Source organism: Onychostruthus taczanowskii, unplaced genomic scaffold, assembly GCF_017590055.1.
Source record: "Onychostruthus taczanowskii isolate IOZ18803 unplaced genomic scaffold, ASM1759005v1 scaffold11, whole genome shotgun sequence".
NCBI classification, from domain to species: domain Eukaryota; kingdom Metazoa; phylum Chordata; class Aves; order Passeriformes; family Passeridae; genus Onychostruthus; species Onychostruthus taczanowskii.
This window is the reverse complement of record NW_024497629.1, coordinates 9,609,777-9,630,958: the sequence shown is the minus strand read 5'-3', so window position 1 is coordinate 9,630,958 and position 21,182 is coordinate 9,609,777. Positions and strand designations below refer to the sequence as shown.

At 39.3% G+C, this 21,182-nt stretch overlaps 1 protein-coding gene across 2 annotated transcripts in view; it reads right to left on the bottom strand.

Moving 5' to 3' along the window:
* The window catches only part of KIDINS220 (kinase D interacting substrate 220), a 72,993-nt gene extending 55,374 nt beyond the window's left edge, over positions 1–17,619 (bottom strand). For both annotated transcript variants that reach the window (XM_041419921.1, XM_041419930.1), the window contains exons 1-8: positions 17,483–17,619; positions 10,100–10,247; positions 5,764–5,862; positions 4,278–4,376; positions 3,035–3,133; positions 1,990–2,091; positions 1,447–1,545; positions 246–443 (exon numbers count right to left, since the gene is read on the bottom strand). In XM_041419921.1, the coding sequence (XP_041275855.1) occupies positions 246–443; positions 1,447–1,545; positions 1,990–2,091; positions 3,035–3,133; positions 4,278–4,376; positions 5,764–5,862; positions 10,100–10,207 (804 nt within the window). In that variant the 5' untranslated portion in view covers positions 10,208–10,247; positions 17,483–17,619. The remainder of the gene's footprint in view (positions 1–245; positions 444–1,446; positions 1,546–1,989; positions 2,092–3,034; positions 3,134–4,277; positions 4,377–5,763; positions 5,863–10,099; positions 10,248–17,482) is intronic.
* Positions 17,620–21,182: the final 3,563 nt, after the last annotated feature.

Here is a 21,182-nt window from a genome sequence, read left to right as displayed (position 1 = left end):
CCTCTGTTCTCAATTCAAGCATCTCAAAGAAAAAGAGTCGTTTCAGTAGTTTATCCTTTACCTTCACATAGCAACATTTAGCACTTAACATACTTGTAAAAGAGCAATACACAAAAAAACCCCTAGAGGGCAGAAAAATTAGAAAGCCAGAGAAATCACGTATTTACAAATCTGCATACACTGGTATTTAAACATTAACTATATATATATATGTAAAATGACAATTATGATGAAAATTGACTCACTCTGTCAGGAATGTTCACATAAGTTCCAGCATCAAGAAGATCCTGCACAATTTCAGTATGTCCCTCCTTTGATGCAATCATCAAAGCCGTATTTCCATCTTTATCTGTTAGGTTTACATTTGGGTTCCTTTTCAGTATTTCTTTTACTGAGTCAGTATAGCCACCCTTCACTGCTACAATAAGTGCAGTCATAGAATTCTTTAAATAAAACCAGAAGATTTTATTGTACAGTGGATATTGTACAGCAATCATCATTATATCAGCAATTCAAATAAGAACACTCATTGACATCACTCTCTTAATCACCCAAATGCTTCTTCAGTTTTGTGTTTTGAAGTGCACCAAAAAACCAGGCTTTTTAAAAACAAAGAGATAAACTGAGAGCAATAGTAAAGAAACTTCAAATGCAAAAAGTAAAGTTCAGACATCACCCAAATGCTTCTTCAGTTTTGTGTTTTGAAGTGCACCAAAAAAACAGGCTTTTTAAAAACAAAGAAGTAAACTAAGAGCAATAGTAAAGAAAACTTCAAATGCATAAAGTTCAGATCAGTTTATTCTATCTCCTGAATGCCACACATGAGGACATAATATTATCAAAGCACCCAGGTCTACCAATACTGTTCAAAAAGAGGACTTTTGAAGAACTTCACAAATAATCATATGAATAGCAAAAGTTTTCCTAATCTTCCACTTAACTTTAAATGGACTTTGTTTTTGTTTTGACAAGCAATTTAAATGTAATCTGTTTTATTTAAAACCAATATGCACCTGAAACTTCTGAAAAAAATTCAATTTCTGAAAAGTTGCAGTCACCATTATTATTTTCAAAAGATGATTTGTGTTTGATTTATTTTTCAAATGAGGAACAAGATATTTGATGTATCAGGCATGTATACTGAATGCATTTTGATAGCTTTAACCTTTAGATAACAATTACCTAATTTAATTTATGGCCATTAAAATTAACACTTAACATACCGGTGTGTCCACTGTCAATAAAACTCCCTAGTTACATCATAGTTTCTTAAAAGGCACAAAGAAATTTCAGTAACTCTCACATGCAGTCAGCAAATAGCTGAAAAGCAAAACACTCCAACACCAACAATTCATCTTGTCTCATGTATTTCTTGGTATTTGTTTTATTAAAAAACCCAAACAGGACACACAGATGTACTTATCACTGGAAAATGCAGTTACTTACAGCTCCTTCTTGGTCAACATCAGCTCCCATCTGCAGCAGGTATTTCACACACTCCAAATGCCCTTTCCTTGCTGCCCAAACTAGTGGGGTGGTTCCATACTAGAAAAACATTCGCAACATTTTATCATATTTCTGTCTGTATTTAGTATCCCATACAATCTAGTATTTATCCTATATTTCATTGCTTTAGTTTTCACAAAAATGTAATTTGGTCTTGCGAATTAACACAAGCATTTGAAAAGCCACTTCCATTTTTCTTTTGTAGACAGCTGGAAGAATTATTTTTCTATACAACCTAGGATAGCAAGGTTTCCAATAGCTCTGAAAATAGAAACAGGTTCACAACCATCTTGAGCATACTACGGAAAAACCTTCTTCAAGCATAACAACTTAGTCTAGCATGCTTACTCTAATCTCATGATTAAAATATAACAGCAAGTGTTTTTCTAATCAAGAACTCATTTCTAATCAAGAACTCAATTTCCTTTCACAAAGAATTCATCAAACATTACAGAAGTTAAATGTTATATAGCTATAACTTACTTTGTCAGAGCAGTTCACTTTAGCTCCATGCTGCAGTAAGAGATGGACTATATCTGAGTGGCCACGTCCTGCTGCCCAAATGATTGGATAAACACTGTATTGCTTAGAATTAAAAAACAAATAAATAGTCTTACGCATTTTAATTATTTTATATCAACAAAACAAGTCTCAAGAGAAGTTAAACCCACAGAAGAATGAATATACAAAAATAAATCCAATTACATTACCAATAATTGTTATCTATTACATTACCTAGATGATATCCAGGAAGATGTCCACTGTTTTGAACCAGTTTTGGTTTATAACTCTTTAAGCAAGGTTTGTAAATTCATATTCTTGTCTTAATAGGAACAGTTGTAAGGCAGAAAGGAAGCAACAGACAGCTGTGTAATACCCCTAAGTAATCAGGACTGTAGAGGAGTTGTGCCATGCACACAGACACTGCATATATAAACCTCAGAAAATCAACCATCACAAAGGTTGTTCTGGCCACTGAGGTTCTTCCTTCATTGTTCATTGCCTCAAACAGCAGAGATCTGACAGTATAAACACATTGTTCAGTGCCTACACTTCTGTAGAAAACGCTCACAAGTTAACTAAATCTCAAAATCTTAGGGTTTTTTAATTCTCCAACATGAATGATATATGTTCATATAATCTAAACTATTATGAAACAATTAAAGCAAATTATGGCTTCTACATTGCACACATTAGTTACTCCATTAACTTCTAAAGATGCAGAAAAATGACAGTTGTTATACAAGTAACATTAGAGACACTACTTATCTTTTCTATGATTTCCTCTCCTGATAATTTGAATATCAGTATGAGCTATATACTCATTTGCTTCAATTTAAAAAAATTCAAAATTATTAAAAAAGCCAGTGGCAATCACACAGATTATTAAGGTAACCTCTTTATAAAGTGCAGTAAAAAATGTCCTACTGGAAAAAAATGCAAAATATTTGCTCAAGATAATAAGATGAGTGTACAATTCAGGACTTCAAACATTTGGGAGGAGGAGATGTTTAAGACTAAAACTTACCATGCCTGTGATGTTTGGATTTGCTCCTTTCTCAAGCAGCAGTTTAGCCACTTCAGTACGGCCTTTGTATGATGCCCACATCAGGGCAGTCCATCCTCCCTAGAAAACACAATTCAAAGGATTGTAAAAACTGAGAAATACTTAGAAATACAACTAATACTTTTATTTCATTTTGTATTTGTCCTGACTATTCTGCAAATTCAAAATATAGTAAGGAGGGACCATACAATGTTGCAATCCTATTTATTCAGAATAAATAATAAGCTCCTGCATGGAAGTACTAATTTCCTGTTACATGCAAAACTTGGGAAAACATCATGTTCTTAATGTTGCTGAACACTGAATTGAGATTTCAAATGCATACAAATCCAACCACTGGATTTAAAAAAAACCAACAAGAAACACATCAACATCTTAAAACAAAGTCTAGATTCCAAATCAATTAACATGGAAAGTTTACTTTTCATTTCTGTAGCAGGGAGTAATAAAAGCAATTAATTTCAAACTACACTGGTGTGCTCATTTAAGTTTGTAAGCTAGGAGACAATGAGGTTTCACTGCCTAAGGCGTTTGACAGGTCAGGTAAACAAGTATCATTTTAAAATAACAGTATGCTTCCAATAACTGTAAGCATAGTTTTTATTTATTTCTTTATAATACACTTTCGGAGATGTGAGAGATCCCTCTGACTGGCAGAGGTCTAGAAATCAAGCACTCGGCCACGTGAATGTGCTTAACGTTAACCAAAAAATCTTGGTTAGTGAAGATGCCTCAGCTTTCAGGCAGAGTGGAACTTCAATTAAAGGAAGCACTTGAACTCACCCCTAGTGGTTTTCCACATTTTAACTTAAGCAGAACAAAATTAGTCCTCGCAGATACCTAATTCAATCTTCTGTCAATGGGGACAGTTTATAGCTCCTCAGGGCCAGCTAACCTTAGACTCATGTCAGCAGCTTTTATAACTCTTTAGATGGGCTGGACTGTAGTGCTCACTTTCTCATATAAAAATTTGGCAAGATGAATGAAAGCAAGCATTAGGAGACTGAAAACAAGGACTGCTGTATAAGCAACCATGGCTGTCCAGAGTAAAAGTAAATACAGACAGGTATCTTCTGGGAAAGATGTTTATTTTACCAGAATATAATGTAAAAATGAAAGATCTTTCCTTAGTTTTATGGAATTGAAAATCTCCAACCCACAAAACTGTTTTTCTATTTTATTTTTACACTAAGCCAACACATACCAAATCCCGATGCTCCAAACTGACATTATAATTGAGTAGCTCTGCTACAATAGCTGCATGTCCTTCTTTAGCTGCTGAAATGAGAGCTGTCCAGTTATCCTAGAAAAAAAAAAGGAAAAAGTGTTATAAAGTAATATTCAATATTTCAATACAAGTAACCTTGTTTTTCAAATGCTTCATCCACAACAGGAAATACAGAAGCCCTTAAAACAGCTGTCCTTTAAAAAAATAGTAACAGTACTAATAAAGCATGCCAGTTATACACACAGAAATACAGAGCAACTACCCCAAATCTCCCCTCCAGTTATGTGCTCTCCTACCTACTGTCTAGCCCTTTCCACTCCTCAGTTCACTGCAGGTAATCTTAATAAATATATGGAGGAATCAGCACATACAAAGGATTAGAAAAGGAGGTCAAGGTATTAAAAACTGCTGAGAGGGAATGAGATGCTAACCAAGACCACAGAAATCAGTGGCAGTAAGTCTCCACATAGTGTGTGACTGCACTCAAGGGACTGATATGCACGGTAATCCGGACCACAGCTTTTCACACTTCTGATCACTTCAGGAAGACACATTTCCCCTTGCATTATGCTTATTTCCCTCTCACTGCTCAAAGCTCATCCAGCTGTGGATTGATTTTTTATATGCTACACGCTTGTAAAATACAGCAACAGTTTATAACGTAGCTGTTGTTCCCAGAAGTATAGAAATTATGGCATTTACAACAACTGTAATAAAATGTCTCATAACAATAGAGACTTGGTTGGTTAGTAGGTTTTGGTTGCTTTGGATTTTTTAGGTGACAGATTCCACAGAAGACCTTTCCTGGATCTCCATGCCACTACACTTAAACTAAGTGCAGAAGTAAAAAAAACAAGTGATATCCTTTTCCTGGTTATCACTCCTCACTGTAATATAGAGATCTTTCAAAACTTTCTAACAATATCTCTGTTCTATTCACCCCTTTTGAGCATCTTTCATCTGGAGTCAACCTCTTTTGCTGAGGCACAAAGACAATTCATAAATGTGAAACCCCTCTGCCACTGTTCTGAAATAATCCTTTAACCTAAATTCTCTCTAGGTATTTACTGGAAAAACACCAAAACCAAATTAAAAAACCCCAAACAAATAAAAATTCAACCCACTGACATTCCTCAACAACACCGAGATCATCAAAATCACCTGGCCCTCATCCTTGATGCTGTATTTCTCTATTCTGATTTCCCAGAAGAAACACCAGCAAATTCAGCAGAGATCAAGATGTTTTAAACATCTGAGGAATATCTCTGCTCTTCATGAAGCCTCAGAGAAATACAAGAGCTAAGCAATTTTGTATAAAATGTCTCTTATATGTCATCATTTTCCACCTGCTCTTTTCCTCCCCTGAGCTCAACACTAACCTAAATTCCCTCTCTTTGCCTGCCTCTTGAAATTTCTTGTTCTTCCACTGTTAGGTGCCATCACATAAAACACTAATACTTACTGCATCTTCCAAGTTGCAATTAGCTCCCTTCTTGAGAAGCTCCTGGACAATTTCTAAATTGCCTTGCTCAGCAGCCAACATAAGTGGAGTCTGGCCATTCTGAAATCAAAGTGACAGGAAAATAGATGCATTGGGAAATGATGAAATGACACACATACCCACACAATAAAAACCCAGAAACTACAGAGCAACATTGTTTCCATTTTTAATTGCCACTGAGAAGTAGTAAGAAGGAGTGGTGTTGAAACCATACGGCATACTTGCAATAAAAATGGAGAATATCCTGTCCTATAGGAGATTATAAAACAAACACAAAAAAATCTCTAACATTTCAGACATTAAAAAGGGCTACTAAAAGGAAAAAAGTTACATTATTAAATATCTATCTTTTTGAATTATTTCCTTGCTGAAGACATCTCCAGTACGTGTTACATCTCTACAATTCGGAGTAACTCATTCACATTGTAAAAAAAATTAATAAAGAATATATCTACCTTAAAAACCACAATGGCCATTAAAACAAGCACACTGATTCAGAGGAACAGCTGCTAAAACCTTGCAAAGAATAGTCAGGTTATATACCCCACTTTTATCTCACAGCATAGGAATGATGTCACAGACATCATTCCTGTCCTCTGCAACATGGCTTCTTAGCAGACAGTCACATCTCAGGGAAGATGAAAGAAAGAAAATCCAGTTTATTTGCCTTCAGAAGTATTTTTAAAGTCGGTTAGAATCTGTCACCCTTCCATCAGCCTACTTTTTTGTCAGCAAATTTCTGAGATGCAATTGTTCTGTATGCTGAAAAGTAAAACTTGCTAAATTTAACAGTAAATTTATTAATTACAAGTTTAAAAATTAAGAGTTTTCCTGACCTCGCTTCTGGCTTTTCTCTCCACCATACAGAAAACTCAAATTAACTAGTTTCTTAATAATGCAAAAGCTACATGTTAGGAGCTATATACCAGCAGTTCCCCTGGAACGAATAAAAATCAATGCAGAATCACAATCCAGTAATATCACTAATCTCCATAACTGAAACTATTAACAATACAATTACTAAAGATACTTGATGACTCTTTCTACTCTTTACAAACACAAAATCACAGAAATGCATGGATTCTTTCTAAAATGCTTTCTGGCCCATCAGCTGTTCTTTATGCAATTACATTTATAAGGTAATTTTTCACAAAGAAAAATTATGCCCTCTGTAAGTTTATGTTGTTACTACTATACATTGTATACATTCAAAAGGACACCATTTCTTTTAGATCCTAAATTATATTTTGTATCAACAAGAAGTAGTTTTAGGTCCGGTCATTAAAAAAAAGGAATTAAAATGCTCAAAAAAATCAAGAGAAAATAAGATGCTACTTTTTAGAAAAGAACAGCTCTCTTTGGAGGAGAAAACAGAAATCCTGACTGACCACTCTTCCTTCTGTGACAACATCACTGGTCAGTGGATGCAGAGCTGAGACATTGTTTATGCCATATCTAGCAAGGATTTCAACACTGTCTCCCACAACAACCTGGGACACAAATGAAGTCCAAGCCAGACACATGGATAGTGAGGTGGACTGAAACTGGCTGCAGTGCTGGGCTCAGAGCACTGGGATCAGCAGTACAAAGTCCAGCTGGAGGCCAGTCATCAGTGCAGGGAATCAATAGTGGGATCCTGTTTAACCCTTTCATGAAGGACTGGGGCAATGGCACAGAGTGCACCCGCAGCACCTTCGCGGCCTGGAGAAAGTTGGGAGGAGTGGCTGAGAGCAGCTTGGGCTGCTATCCAGAGGGCACTGACAGGCTGGGCAGACAGGAACCTTACTGCTCTGAGTACAGGTGTCTGGTTGGGATGTCCACAGGGAACTGCACTGAATCTTTGTGAAGAGAGGCTGGGACTGTCCTGCATCAGACACAGACAATTCCAGCTGGCTCCAACCAATCCACCTCAGGACACAGGACTAGGTAATCTCCCAGGTTTCCTTCCAAGAAGTGCTTTGGCAAAACCCCCTATTTTGGCCTGACCATTCTTCTCACCTCCTTCTCAACAGTTACTATTGTTATCACACTGATTGTCTTCCACAAGTGGGTAACACAAAAGGATAATACATTCCAAATAAAAGTATGTCTGGATAAGAGGCCGTGGATAGTAAAATTATTCCCTTCTGTAAGAAGTGTCATACAGTTGCAGACTGACTTTAGTTTTCTGAGACAGATGTAAAATTTTCTATAGGGGTACTGAAAATATCCTTCTCTTTTTTCTTAGATGACTCTCAAATGTAAGTAAATAATGTTATAAGGTTTATAATGTTATAATGTTATATTATAATGTTATAATGTTACAAGGTTTTAGCAACCATCACAAAGATTTCACCAACACAGAAACAAAAGATAATTATTGTATCTGTGACCTCCAGATTAATTCTCAAAAGTTGTCTCAGAATCTAGACACTCCACAACAACTAAAAGCTCATATTTCTCTCACACACATCAAGTACTGTCTATCTGTACATCACAGCTCAGTGTAAGTGCTGGAATAACCAAATTATAAAGGAGCACACCTGTATCTTTTTGGGGAAATCAATTAGTAGCGTCACCTTACAGGTTAGTGCTCTCACAACCCGTGAGAGAACAGAAGATTCAGAACTGAACATGCAGAAGCTCCTTCAGTACCAAGAGCAGAAAGAAAGGCACATCAAGGGAAAATGGAGGCTGTTAGGATCAAACTGCATCACACAAAGAAAGCTTCTATCATTAGCTGTTAATTCATGTGTCTGGTATGAGAGAGAAAAAAATCACATAAGCAGAAGGATGTGCAGAGAAAAGGCAGAGAGGCTGAGACTTGCTCCACTTAACTGAAACTGGTGGTGTTAATGCAATAAAACTATCCACACACAAACTGACTGGGACATCCAAGCTTTTCTGGCAACTGACCACAGTGGAGATAAAAAGGGTTGGTAACAATGTGGGTGATCCTACCAAGTCACAAGTCACTGCAGCCTGGGAGGTCCTGGCATTAGCAAACCTTAGCTTGCCAGCAATCTTTTTAGATCTCCAAAGGCACTCTCCTTTTGGTATTTTCTTTTTACCCAAGAAGAAAAGATGTCTTGGCAGGTCCAAAACTGGCAACTGAACAGCACTCAAAGCCACTGATTTCCAAGGAAGAGCTATCATTTAAACAAAATTTCTCTCATTATACATACAGAGCATGCCTGCAAGGGGTTTGCAACTGATGCAAACCACACACGTCTGTCTGCACAAATGACCTTCCCCAATGCAACAGACAAGACGACTGAAAACAATAGGTATCGGGGAACTGATCTCAGCAAAAAAGGCAGCTAATGAAACCCAGGACTACATTTAGTCCCACCAAAAAGTGAAGAAAAATTTAGAAAAGAAGATGAAGGCGGTGACACTTGATAAAATCAGTACGATCTGTCTGATTTCGGCCATGTTGCTGAAAGGAACTGCCAGCAGAGGAAACAGACATTCCCCTTCTCAGATATGCTACACGCCAGGTGGTGAGGTTCACGTGTACGCTCTGAAACTTAAAAATTCTCTCATCTGAAATGCCTCAGCATATGTGCACACACAGCATGGAATGAATGTGCCAGCAATGAAAGAAAACTGTCTTAACTGAAACCAGATCTAATAACGACAGTAAGGCTAAATTCTGTACGTTGTTGTCACATTTGCATGATGTTTTTTGGGTTTGAGTAATATACGCTATTGAACTTCTTTCCAAAAAAATATTCTTTCCATCTTATGCAGATTTGAAATATCTATCAAAATAACAGATTCTGAATAACTGTCATATAAACTCCCTATTTCACAACTTTTTTGTACTCCTGGTAAACTCTAGACTTGCCTCTTGGATACCTATTTTTTCACCTAGATGAGCACATGCTCATCTGAGTTGCAATACAAGCTCTTAATTTTGTAAAACAAAGTATCTCTTGACTGAAAACCATGATGTAAGGCAAGGGTTATCATCATACCAGGTTTCACCACAACATGACAGGGCATATGCAGTTGGATCTGTGAACTAAGAAACAATTCTTAGCCAGAGAAATACAGGTATAAACTCCATTCACAAAGTAAGGATAGAGCTGCATTTTCCAGGTCAGAAGAACACTCCAGAAAGCAAATACTATGAAAGATGCTTGAGGTGTTGTCAGAGACTAAACACACAGTGTTCAGGTTATGTAAAGGTAAGCAATCACTTCAAAACAAAACTGAAATTTGTATATTAAATAGCCAGTGTGATCTCACTGATTATTCGTTCTACAGCTAATAAACTGCAATGTGAAACTGACTTTTTCAAAAATCATCTTACCTCATTTCTCTCATCAACATCCCTGCATTTCTCAAGAAGTGCTTTCAGAGCAGGAACATTTCCTTCTTCTACGTAGGTCAACAGACTCTGACTCATCAGACTCGCCATCTTCACACACTATTTAAAGGGCTTCTATAACAAAGCTTGCCTGTATTTCAGGAAAGAGAAAAAACAGCAAAGCATAAGTAACAGCTATGACATTTGACATTAGAAAGCATGAATTGCATATGCTAATAAGTTATTGGCTGGGTACAAACAGGTACAAACACCTGCCATTCTCTTCAACAAAACACTTTAGAGATGTGCATTAGAAGGCACTACTTCTCCATGAAAAGTCTTAACTCTCTAATTCTTAGAAAATCACAGAAATTATTCTAACTGCTTTGTGTTGTCTAAATAAATATTTTGAATGGAATGCATATACATAAGTATATACATTATTATAGGAATATCTGTATATGCTACATACTTTATATATGCCAATTATTTAAATATAATCCTTATCCTTGATGTGTATAAGAAGAGCATTGAGACTAATCAGCATTACAAAATACAGTGCTGCTATCTAAACTGCAGCCATATGGAACTCTGAGAAACACGACTTACTAATCAGTTATCACCAACTTTATGCAGACATGCCTGCATGTGATGGCATGTTGTTAACTCAAGAGTCAAACATAACATGGCTTCTGTTAACTGATTATGTTTTTAACTTCTAATATGCAAGACAGCAAAGGTTTTTCTTTCTTAAGGCAGACCACTAAGAACCATTTCAGACTTCCTAATAAGCTGTGCCCAGTAATTCACAGCACCAGTAGTACTACTGTGCCAAATTTACACACACACCGGGACAGAAGCTGAGTCAAAATTTAAGTTTCACTGGAAGCAGAAGAGGTCATGGGGCTAAATACAAGACTCCACCATCCCTTGACACCTTTCTCCTCACCAGTGGCTGACATGATCATGCTCTCTGGCTTCTTCTTGTGACAGCAGAGGAAAACCTCCAGTTTAGTGTTAGCTAAAGTCCACTGCTTAGGCTATTGTCTCCCAGGGAGAAGCCAAAGACTAGTGGTTTCCCAGGAAAATATTCTTACTTTTATTTTCAAATCAAAGCACACAATGAATTTTTCTGTGCTTCCAACTGAAGTAGAAAAAAAGAGATGAGAGGAAGCCAGCAAGAACTTCAATGTGTTTAGCACAGAGAAGTTAGTTTAGATTTGAAGATTTAAATCAAATAATCCAGTTCCACTTTAAATTGCTTACATAGTCTGTAACACCATCCTTTCTCCTTTACCAAGCAAGAATATATAGTCATACACACTGTTGTCAAGGTATGTTAGATACTACCTGAGCTCACCTACAGCACTGCAGCCATCAGATAATTCACATACAGACATGCCTTGTTCAAAATAAGGCCAGTTAATACCCCAGTTAAGATGACAGCAGCTCTCTGTACGTGCAAATGAAATTCAGGGGCACATGAATGTCTAGTGACAAAAGAAACTACAGACATTGCTTAAAACCCACACCTAAAACCAGTAAGAAAAAAAATCTAGATTTGATACATAAAGCCCAGCATCAGTTTTTCCTAGGCACTGCCCAAGCAGCCAGTCTGTCCCACAAGAAAGCTATAAATAAACTAAGAACACAAAAGGTCTGCCACGTTTACCATACAGTTAAACTACCATCAAAGAGGGTGAGCAGCACAACAGTGGTGCTATATTTTTGTCTCCATTTTTTTCAGTAGGAGGAAGAGCCAATTGAGAGGTTGCAAACTTAAAAACAGAAAACCCACTAATCCACACAAAATACAAAAGGTTTGAAAAGAAATTTTACTGACTCAGTGTGGACACATTGGCTCCTACTGCCATTTCAGACACTAAAAATACCAGGAAAGTTAGCATCTTGCCTGGCATCCAGCTGCCAGTCCAGGACAACCCACCTCCCTTACAGCCTACAGCAGCATTTTTCAGCCTTATGCAGGTGTCTCAGATATTCTCAGGCACCTAAATGACATTAGATATCGACATACACCTGTATTCTTCCCATTATTCTTTACATATGACAACAGAAATACATGAAATGTGATTTGCTGCTAGCCCCACTGACACCACAGGCATTTTTTACTTTTCCTGTGCTATCCCCCAGCTTCTCTCCTGCAGTTTTACCTTCAATCCCCATGCTATTTTCCATACCAAATATTAAATTTGAAAACTGTATTAAGAACATCCCCAAAGCATGACTAAAAATGTCTCACCAAATGATTTATACTCTGCAGTTGCTATCCAAACTTCACCAATTAATTCTTAGCTAGTGTGAAAAGAAAGAAAGTATTCACAGCATTGCTTTTTCCTCAAAGTACGATTCTTCCCTTGATGTTCCTATGAGCATATTTCCAAAAGGCAGAGGCAGCCCTGCTGCACTGTAGATAAGCATCCTGCTTCAGAAATCCTAGTTGGTGACTGCACCTTCTGCCTCCATGCAGAGCTGAATCCTTAGGGACAGCTTAAACCTCTGACTAACAGCAAAACACCTGATGTCAGTGAACACATCTAGAGATGTGTTTATAAACTCCATGTTAATATTACCTTTATAAATCATAAAAGATTTGTACTAGTGAAACATGTCCAAGAATATTAATATTTCTTATCCCCTATGCTTCACTGTCACAAAACATCCCTTCTTAGAATGAGTAACGGTCTATTTGATAAAAACAAGAATCACAAGATCAAATACTACAACTATGCATTTTATACCCTCATGCTTTTATTTGCCCTTTTTCAGGCAAGCTTCTTAGAGCATCCTAAAGATTAACACCACTGGAGGGCACTAGGAAAGCACAGTTTAGGGACAACAACTACCACCAAACAAACAAAACTCTCCCCACCACTCCAGAAACAAAGATAAAATTAAAAATGGTGGTATTAAGGTTTTTGGAGATTTTGCTTTATTTCTTCCCCACCAAGAACAAAGCACATGCCTGAAATAAGCCTGACTGGGTCTGTTCATGATACACTCATGACAGCAACTCAACATCAGCTGAATACAGTCACAGTCCACCCTTTTATTAAACAAAATGTATGTTACTATGTTATGAAAATTAGGCATTGTACTCAAAGTTCACAGGAGTGTTGGTCACTAAAGTGTGATTTCTTCCAATGCTTCAGATTTCTTTTAAATAATCATAAAAACTGAAGCAAGACTCTGAGGAACAATCTCTGGCTAGAGAAGTAATTCTACTCTGGTTCCTCTAATGAAAAAAGCTCCTGAAATAGATATTGATATACTTTTCAAACAACCCCGGAATAAAAAGAAAACTAAGGCTTACTCTTGACCAAATTAAAGATGAGAACTTAATCCCCGACAAACTTCAGAAATACAGTGCAAAACCAGTATCACCCTATACATAAATGGTCCTTAATTGCTCAATTAACACATTTACTTTCTTTGACACAGCAGAAGTATTTTCACAACCTATAACAAAAATTTAAGTTAAAACCAGGATTCTATTTGGAAACCAATCCCCTTTCCAATAAGGATAAATGCTGTTATTGTGCTCTCCCATCTAAGTGAGCTAATTTCCAGTGCAAAAACCTGCTCTTCATTCACAATTCAAACTTTCAAGCTTGAAAATCTCACAATGCCCTTGCACAGCAAATCCTGGTATTTTACAAGACTAACACACCAAGAACTATGAAATCATATAAAGTGCACAAATGCTCAGGTGAAGGCAATGTTTGCACAGGATTAACCTGTTTTTGTAAGGCTCTTGCATACTGAGCTGAAGCAGACAAACATTATCACTGTTTTGGAAAGACTGCAAAAATTTGTCAATTTTTAAAAAATAGTTTCTCTCAACAGCACCAGTATTGACAGCAGAGGTCCTGATAACTCAAATCTGCAGGTATTTTACGTATCCTCAGAACCTCTTAGCAGTTCCTAACTATATAAGAAATATTACTCACTAAATTTTCCAACTATCACAATTTTTACATAGAACTTCTGCATTTTTTTTTATTGTGCAAACAGTGATCTTTTATGAATAAATATCAGAACTGGTCAACAACTCTAGCATTATTGAGAATACCTACTGAAAACAAAAAAAGAAAAAGTCAAGACAGTAATGACATTAAATTCGTACTTTTCATCGTACAATGAAAAAACTGTTGCCTGCTTTTTAATTCCTCCTTCCTTTTCCAGACACAAAAGCCACCTTCCCAACATGCAACACTGTGGCAGATCTTTCAGCCAACTATAAAAGGAAATAATTACTATGCTGCTGAAATCTGAGCACGTACAACTCCAATGTGTAAATCACAGCATTTCACCCTTAAGAACTGGAAATGCCATCTTTTCAAATTAAAATTTAAAACATAAGAACTGTACACATGAAAATTATTATAAAAAACGAACATAAGCCAGTTTCATATTCCCACACATTTTTATGCTTTATGATGGCATAAAGGAATTAATACCATGCTGAAACACCACCTTTACTTACAGCACACAGAATCTTACTAACACAAGGATTGCTCAGCCTTTATGACACCTTACTGTAATCCCTTCCTAAACTGATATACTTCCTAAACATGAAGAGATCAAAAGTCAGGCATCACACGAAGTGGCAAATATTGTAAAATATTCTTTCTATTGGGACTGAGTCAACCAGGATTCTGTTTAAAGAAGAAATTTTCAGAACAGCTGAAATGAGTCTCTAAAAATATTAATTGCTGGTATCAGGAGTCAGAGAGAAATAACAAATCTAAGTTTCCATAAGTAGTCAACACCCACACTTCTTCTCCAGTGTCTGAAATTCCAGTGTGACTAATGACCTTATGCTGCATTTCTGCTTTTCTCTATATGTCTGGGAACATTTATTCTACTTCTCTTAACCACATTTCTGTTATCCAATTGAAAAGATTTTTTTAAAATGATCTTATTTTTTGTTACTTTATCATAAAGAACAAAATTGTGTAACTCTAAAATACCAAAAGAGACAAAAAGCGAACTACAGCTAGACACACAGACATTCTTCTTTTGAAACCTGAAACTAATATAACTAAAAAATATTTGCATAAAAGGAGGTCTCTACTGTAACCATCAAAACTGCACGCAGTAAGAAGCAGGAGAAATTGGAAATACACAAGTCCTTCTTTTCTATCTTATGCACTCAAGGCAACGGCCATTTCCAAATATTGTAGTGATGGATTTTTTTGTCAGTTTTAATAAAACGAAAGAGGCTGGGGATTACACATAAAAGACTGGAAAAATGTAAATCTATATTTAAAATGCAGGGCTGGTTGTCAGATGATAGCAACTATCAGACATGCCTATGTTCCACCCTGGTTAAAAAATCAGTTAAAATAATGTGTGAAGTAGCTGACAACAGGATTTAAACTTTATCAGAGGAATCTGTCCACCTTCAAGATGAAATTTAAATATGGTCAATGAACAGCAACATATTGCTAAGAACATCTGAATTCTAAGACAAAATTCAATTCCTAAACAAAATACAAGGTGCTCAGGCCCACAAATCACTATTTCAGGTTTTAAATACATCATATAAAAGAAAGCAAACAGAAAGTTAACAATATTATGGGGTTTCTTAAAATTATGCCAAGCAACACAAATCAATTGTCAAAATTTGTACAAAAGACACAAAAGCACAAGAAAGTCTGCAATGTCATCTTACACAGTCTCATATGGCCAACACATTTCTCTGTATCATAAATCCAAGGGCATGTTAGTCACAGACACAAGTTATATGACAAAAAAAATCTAACTTTTGAAGTGTTTCCACTTAAAAAGAGTGAATGGTGTGATGTGGAACTTTAAACTAATATGGCATAATTTCATAAGCTGTCACATAGAATTTCAAGCAGATATTAATTTCTTAATAAGCAATTTGTTTTAAATAAACACGGTGGCAGAACAAAGAATAGATGGCTATCCAGTAGACAAAAAGATGGGTTTTCTTAAATGTTCTGATCTCAAAAAAATATCTTCTGTTTTTGTGTCAATTTCTTTACTACTTGATGGGGGGGGGAGGAGTGGCAGGTAATTAATCAGGTAACAATTCAAACACTTTTCTAGCAAAAGACATGTTACTACATGACTCCATCATTAATCCTTTACCAAAATTATAGAGAGGAAATCACTTTTCCAACCAACTTTTAAGCATATATGCAAAGTGGCAAAGCCCCCACCACCTTTAAGGCAGTGATATCCTGTGGCAGGACCTAAAGCAATGGGCAGAAACTGAAACACAATAAATTAAGGTGGAAAAGACCTCTGAGAAATCACTGAGTCTAACCCGCGAATGAACACCACTATGTCACCTAGACCATGGCACTAAGTGGTCTTTCCTTAACCAGAGCCAGTGACTCCAGCATCCCCCTGGGCAGTCCACTGCAATGTCTAACCACGCTTTCTGAGAAGAAATTCTTCCTAATATCCAACCCAAACGTCCTCCTACACAGCTTGAGGCTACATTCTCTTGTCCTATCACTTGCTACCTGGGAGAAGAGGCTGATCCCCACTTGGCTACAGCCTCCTTTCAGGTAGTTGTAGAGAGTGATAAGGTCACCTCCAGCCTCCTCTTCCAGGCTAAACATCCCCCACAATCTCTCGAACTCTCCTCACAGGACTTGTGCTTTAGACCCTTCAGCTTCGCTGCCCTTCTCTGCATTCAAAGGAGTCTCTGCCTGAACATCAGGAAACACTTTGTTACTGAGAGGGTGAACAAGCACCGGCACAAGCTGCCCAGAGAGAGTTGCCGATTCTCCTTCCTTGGAGGCACACCACAGCCCTCTGGGCACGGCCCGGGAGATCCACTCTTGCTGTCCCTATTCGAGGAGAAGGACTGGACCCTATGACCTGGGGAGGTCCCTCCCACCCTCAGTCGTTCTGTCATTCTTTACCTTAGAAACTCGATGTCAAAAACTTTCCTGACGAGTCCAACCCAGCAAGAGAGAAACAAGGTACAAGAGGCTCCTCCACCCCCGGGACAGGGGTGACAAGGACGCCAGGCCGTGCCCGTGGCACCTGCGGAACGCTTCACCCACGGGGCGTGACCGACACCCGCACAGCGAGCCCGGTCACGGCACCGCGGGAGCCCCGGGATACCCCGGGCGAAGCGGAGCGGGCGCGCCGCAGCTCCCAACCCGTGGCCCTGCACTGAGGGGACCGGGGCATGAGGGGACCGGGCCCGCGGTCCAGGGCGGCCAAGAACCGCCCGAGCGCAGCGCTCCCTCGAGGCTCCGCCGGAGCGGCCCCGCGGCGCCCTTTGTTTGGCAGAGGGAGCGCCGCCTCCCCCACAGCCCGTGCCCTTCCCCTGCCCTTCCGCCGCCGGCCCATGCCCCCCGCCTTTCCGCCGCTACTCACCCCACGGCCGGCGCACTCGGCCCCTGCGGCGGCTGCCCGGGCCCAGCAGGAGCCTGACACGGAGGGAGGCGGCGGCCCCGAGCGCTGCTCAGCTGGGCCCGGCGGCACCCGCCATCTTCCGCCTCTGCACTCCGCCCGCCCGGGCCGTGACGCGCGGGGGCGGCTCCGCCCGGCTCCGGCCGCGCCCATCGCCGCGGGCGGCGGCAACAGCGGGCACAGGCACAGCCCTGCCCTGGAGCGCCGCGGCACCGCCGGCCCGGGCTGAGCGCCGCAGAGCGGGCCTGGCTGAGCCGGAGCGCAGCGCTGGGCAGCCCAGAGGGTGGCACCGCCCTGGAGAGCCACCAGCACTCACCCCCCGGGTGCTTTCTGATAGAAAAGAAGGGTGGAAGGGGTAGTGAAGAATCGGTGCTTGATGTACGGACGGACTGGGGAACGAGAGGCTGGAAAGCAGCGCCGCGGAAAGGGACCTCGCCTTGAGCCCTGGGGGCAGTTTTGGGCACCACGGTATAAGAAAGACATTGAGCTGTTAGAGAGCCTCCAAAGGAGGGCAACGAAGGTTCTGAAGGGCCTTGAGCCGAGGAAATGCGAGGAGTGGCTGAGGTCCCTTGTGTTCAGTCTGGAGAAGAGTGAGGAGAGGCCTCATTGCAGTTACAGCTTCCTCATGTGGGAAAGAGGAGGGGCAGGCACTGATCTCTTCTCTGTGGTGACAGTGACAGGACCTGAGGGAAAGCATGAAGCTGAGTCGGGAGGTTAAGGCTGAATGTTAGAAAAAGACTCTTCACCCATAGGGTGGTTGGCACTAGAACCAGCTCTCCAGGGGAGTTATCAGCACCAAGGCTGACAGAGTTCAAGAAGTGTTTGGGCTCTCAGGCCCATGGTGTGACTGTTGGGGTTGTCTAGCCAGGACTTGAACTTGATCATTCCAATGGGTCTCTTCCAACTCAAAACATTTTATGTTTCTGTGGTTTGTACACAGAAGCTGTGTCAGTAACCTCCCAAGTGCAGCTCCTCCTTTATGGCTGGGTTGTAATTTTCATACAAGTTACATAACCCCAGCTAACTTCTGTGCATGCTCAGGGGAAGGGTCTTCACATGGGCAGGGTCTTTTTGACCTTCATGAGTGATTTTTAGTATAATAATGAAGATAGACCAACTATAGGATCTATGGATCTTGAGTCTTTTGCCAGTGTGGCAACATAGGCATACATCAACATCTTGATTTACTTCATCCTTTCAGCTTGTTAGCTTCAGATGTCCTGACTAAGGGATGCTAGCTGCTATCTGTTCTACTGATTATGTCTCCTTTCTAGCTGAGTAGACTTGAAAGTATATAAAGACCAAATATCAAGTATTAAGATAATTAAGATAATTTTGACATAATGCACATTTTGCAATACCACCACATGCCTTGAGACCCACCAGCTTCTCTCAGACTCCCCCACAGCCCAGATGTCCAAGCAACTTCATGGGTATTTTGAAAATTTCCATCTTCAGCACAGTCCAAATCCATGATAATGGATGTGTTTCGTTCATCTGGACAACTGGATGAGAGATGACCTCTGATGACTACAGCAATACCATCTCCACAGGAGATCACAGAACCTTGCCTAAACCAAAGATGGCAACAGACCAGCCAGGGAAAGGAGCACAGTTTCCACAATACTGCTTATTTCTAAGGTTACCGAGTTTCAAGGGTCAAAGCATTGATATAATTCTTTACAACACTGAGATCTTCAATCTCAGTAAAGAACCATGACTGTTTCCTTCTTAAAGAAACATCTGACAGGTCTTCCTCTATACCCCAAATACTTATTAATCAGAAACCATGCAGCAAGGGCTTTGCTCATTTTTTTAAGCATGAATTCTCCAATGACCTTGAAGTCTTCACACCCTGATAAAATACACAGCTTCCTTACCTTCTCTAAAGTTGTTCATACAAAGCAAAGGCACAAGCAGTGAAATTCAAAAGCTAAATCCACTTAATCTTGCACCAAAACATTGGTTCAGCTGAAAAACTGGGAAAAATTAAGAACATAAAACACATTCTCCTTCTTTACAGTTATTTCCAGAAATGAAATGTGAACAAATGCAGGATGAGTCCCTGCAGTTAGTGTGGGGCTGAAAAGGGCTTTCAGTGCCACCTGAACATACCCATAAGGACTACTACTTAAGGAGGAGTGGTCCTGATGCTTCAGGCACCCATGTAATCTTGTGTACCCAAGAGAAACCACAGTCTTACGAGACTGCCTGTGTTAGTCTCTTAAGGTTTACAGATTTTAAAATACTTTCAAGGTATTACTCTTTTTTCACACTTTATACAAAAATGTGTATTAGTATCTCACTTCATAATCTCCCATCACCCAAATCCTCATTCCCATGTTCCCACTCATCGGGTGTTAGCTGTGTTCTCACCATGTAGTTACAAATTTCAGACAGAAACAGCAGCTCCTTCCCTCCTGCATAAAAAGGAACTGTCCAAACACTGTGAATATGGAGGCAGAAAAAGCAGTTTTCTGTATGGTCCTTCACTATCACCCACTTTTGCTACAGATGGATCCAGCTCCTGACATCCTTGTGCTCTTCTAAATTTTACCCTATGCTTAGATTAGGAGCAACACTTTCCCACCTGTGACTAATTCACATAGGCAGTGAAACATGGCACAATTGTTATTTATTCAGTTTGGAAAGATCATATGCAGCCCCCATGGAGAAATAACTCCTTTGCTTCTATATATGACCACCTTAGGAAGAGCTCTGGTTGCCAAACTCTGGACAGATCTCCAACTCTCACCTAGTAATTAGGTTGAAGACATCTCCCCCTAGAACTACTTCTGTATTCTATACTGAAACATCCTGCATGTTATCAGGAAGTTACTGAGATAGAACTAAGTTAGTTACAGGCACAAGAAAATATCTGCTGGGTCCAGGATGTTCTCAATTATGACTCCTTCTGTGCAGCAACTTAACAATTTACAACACTTAGTAGCAGAAAGCTGTGTTTTATTTTATTCTCTTCAAATTAGTTTTTCACTAAATGCATCAATGTTTAGTTCATGAGGACACTTCATACTCATGAGGACACTTCATACTCCTGACGTATTTGAGAAGGCAATTTCCATTGCAGACTAACTTCTGGTTAAAATTACAACACCAGACCTAACATTGTATCTGTAGTCCTTTGTGTTGGAATGGCAAGTATTTTCATCTCCTGTGATACTGCTTGCTGAAAGAGAATTCAAAACACAGAGAGAAAATGATTTAGTGTGAGACAGGAAGTGATGGAAACAGCTCCTCTTTAGTAGTGACACCTAATATCTCTTATTTTCTCCAACAATCCAAGCTCACACAGTAAAAACCCACAGGTCCAGGAGTCTCAGCCAGCTTTGACATACTGTCACCAGCCAACAGAAACTGCCTTATCAGAGTCCTGGTAGCTGAGTTTCAAAAACACAACAAAACAAAACAACACCAAAAAAAAAAAAAAAAAAACAAAAAAACAAAGAACCAACCAAACAAAAAAAGCAGGTATGGTACACATTTAGCCCTGCTTCTTTGGAGCCAGCAATTAAGGCAACACCTTCTTCAAAGCACCAAATTTGATTTCTCAGTTATGAGGTTTCCATTTCTCAAACTAAAAACACCACAGTTGTCATATCCAGAAGTAGTGCTTATCAGGTAGCAATATGCTCTGAGATGGAGG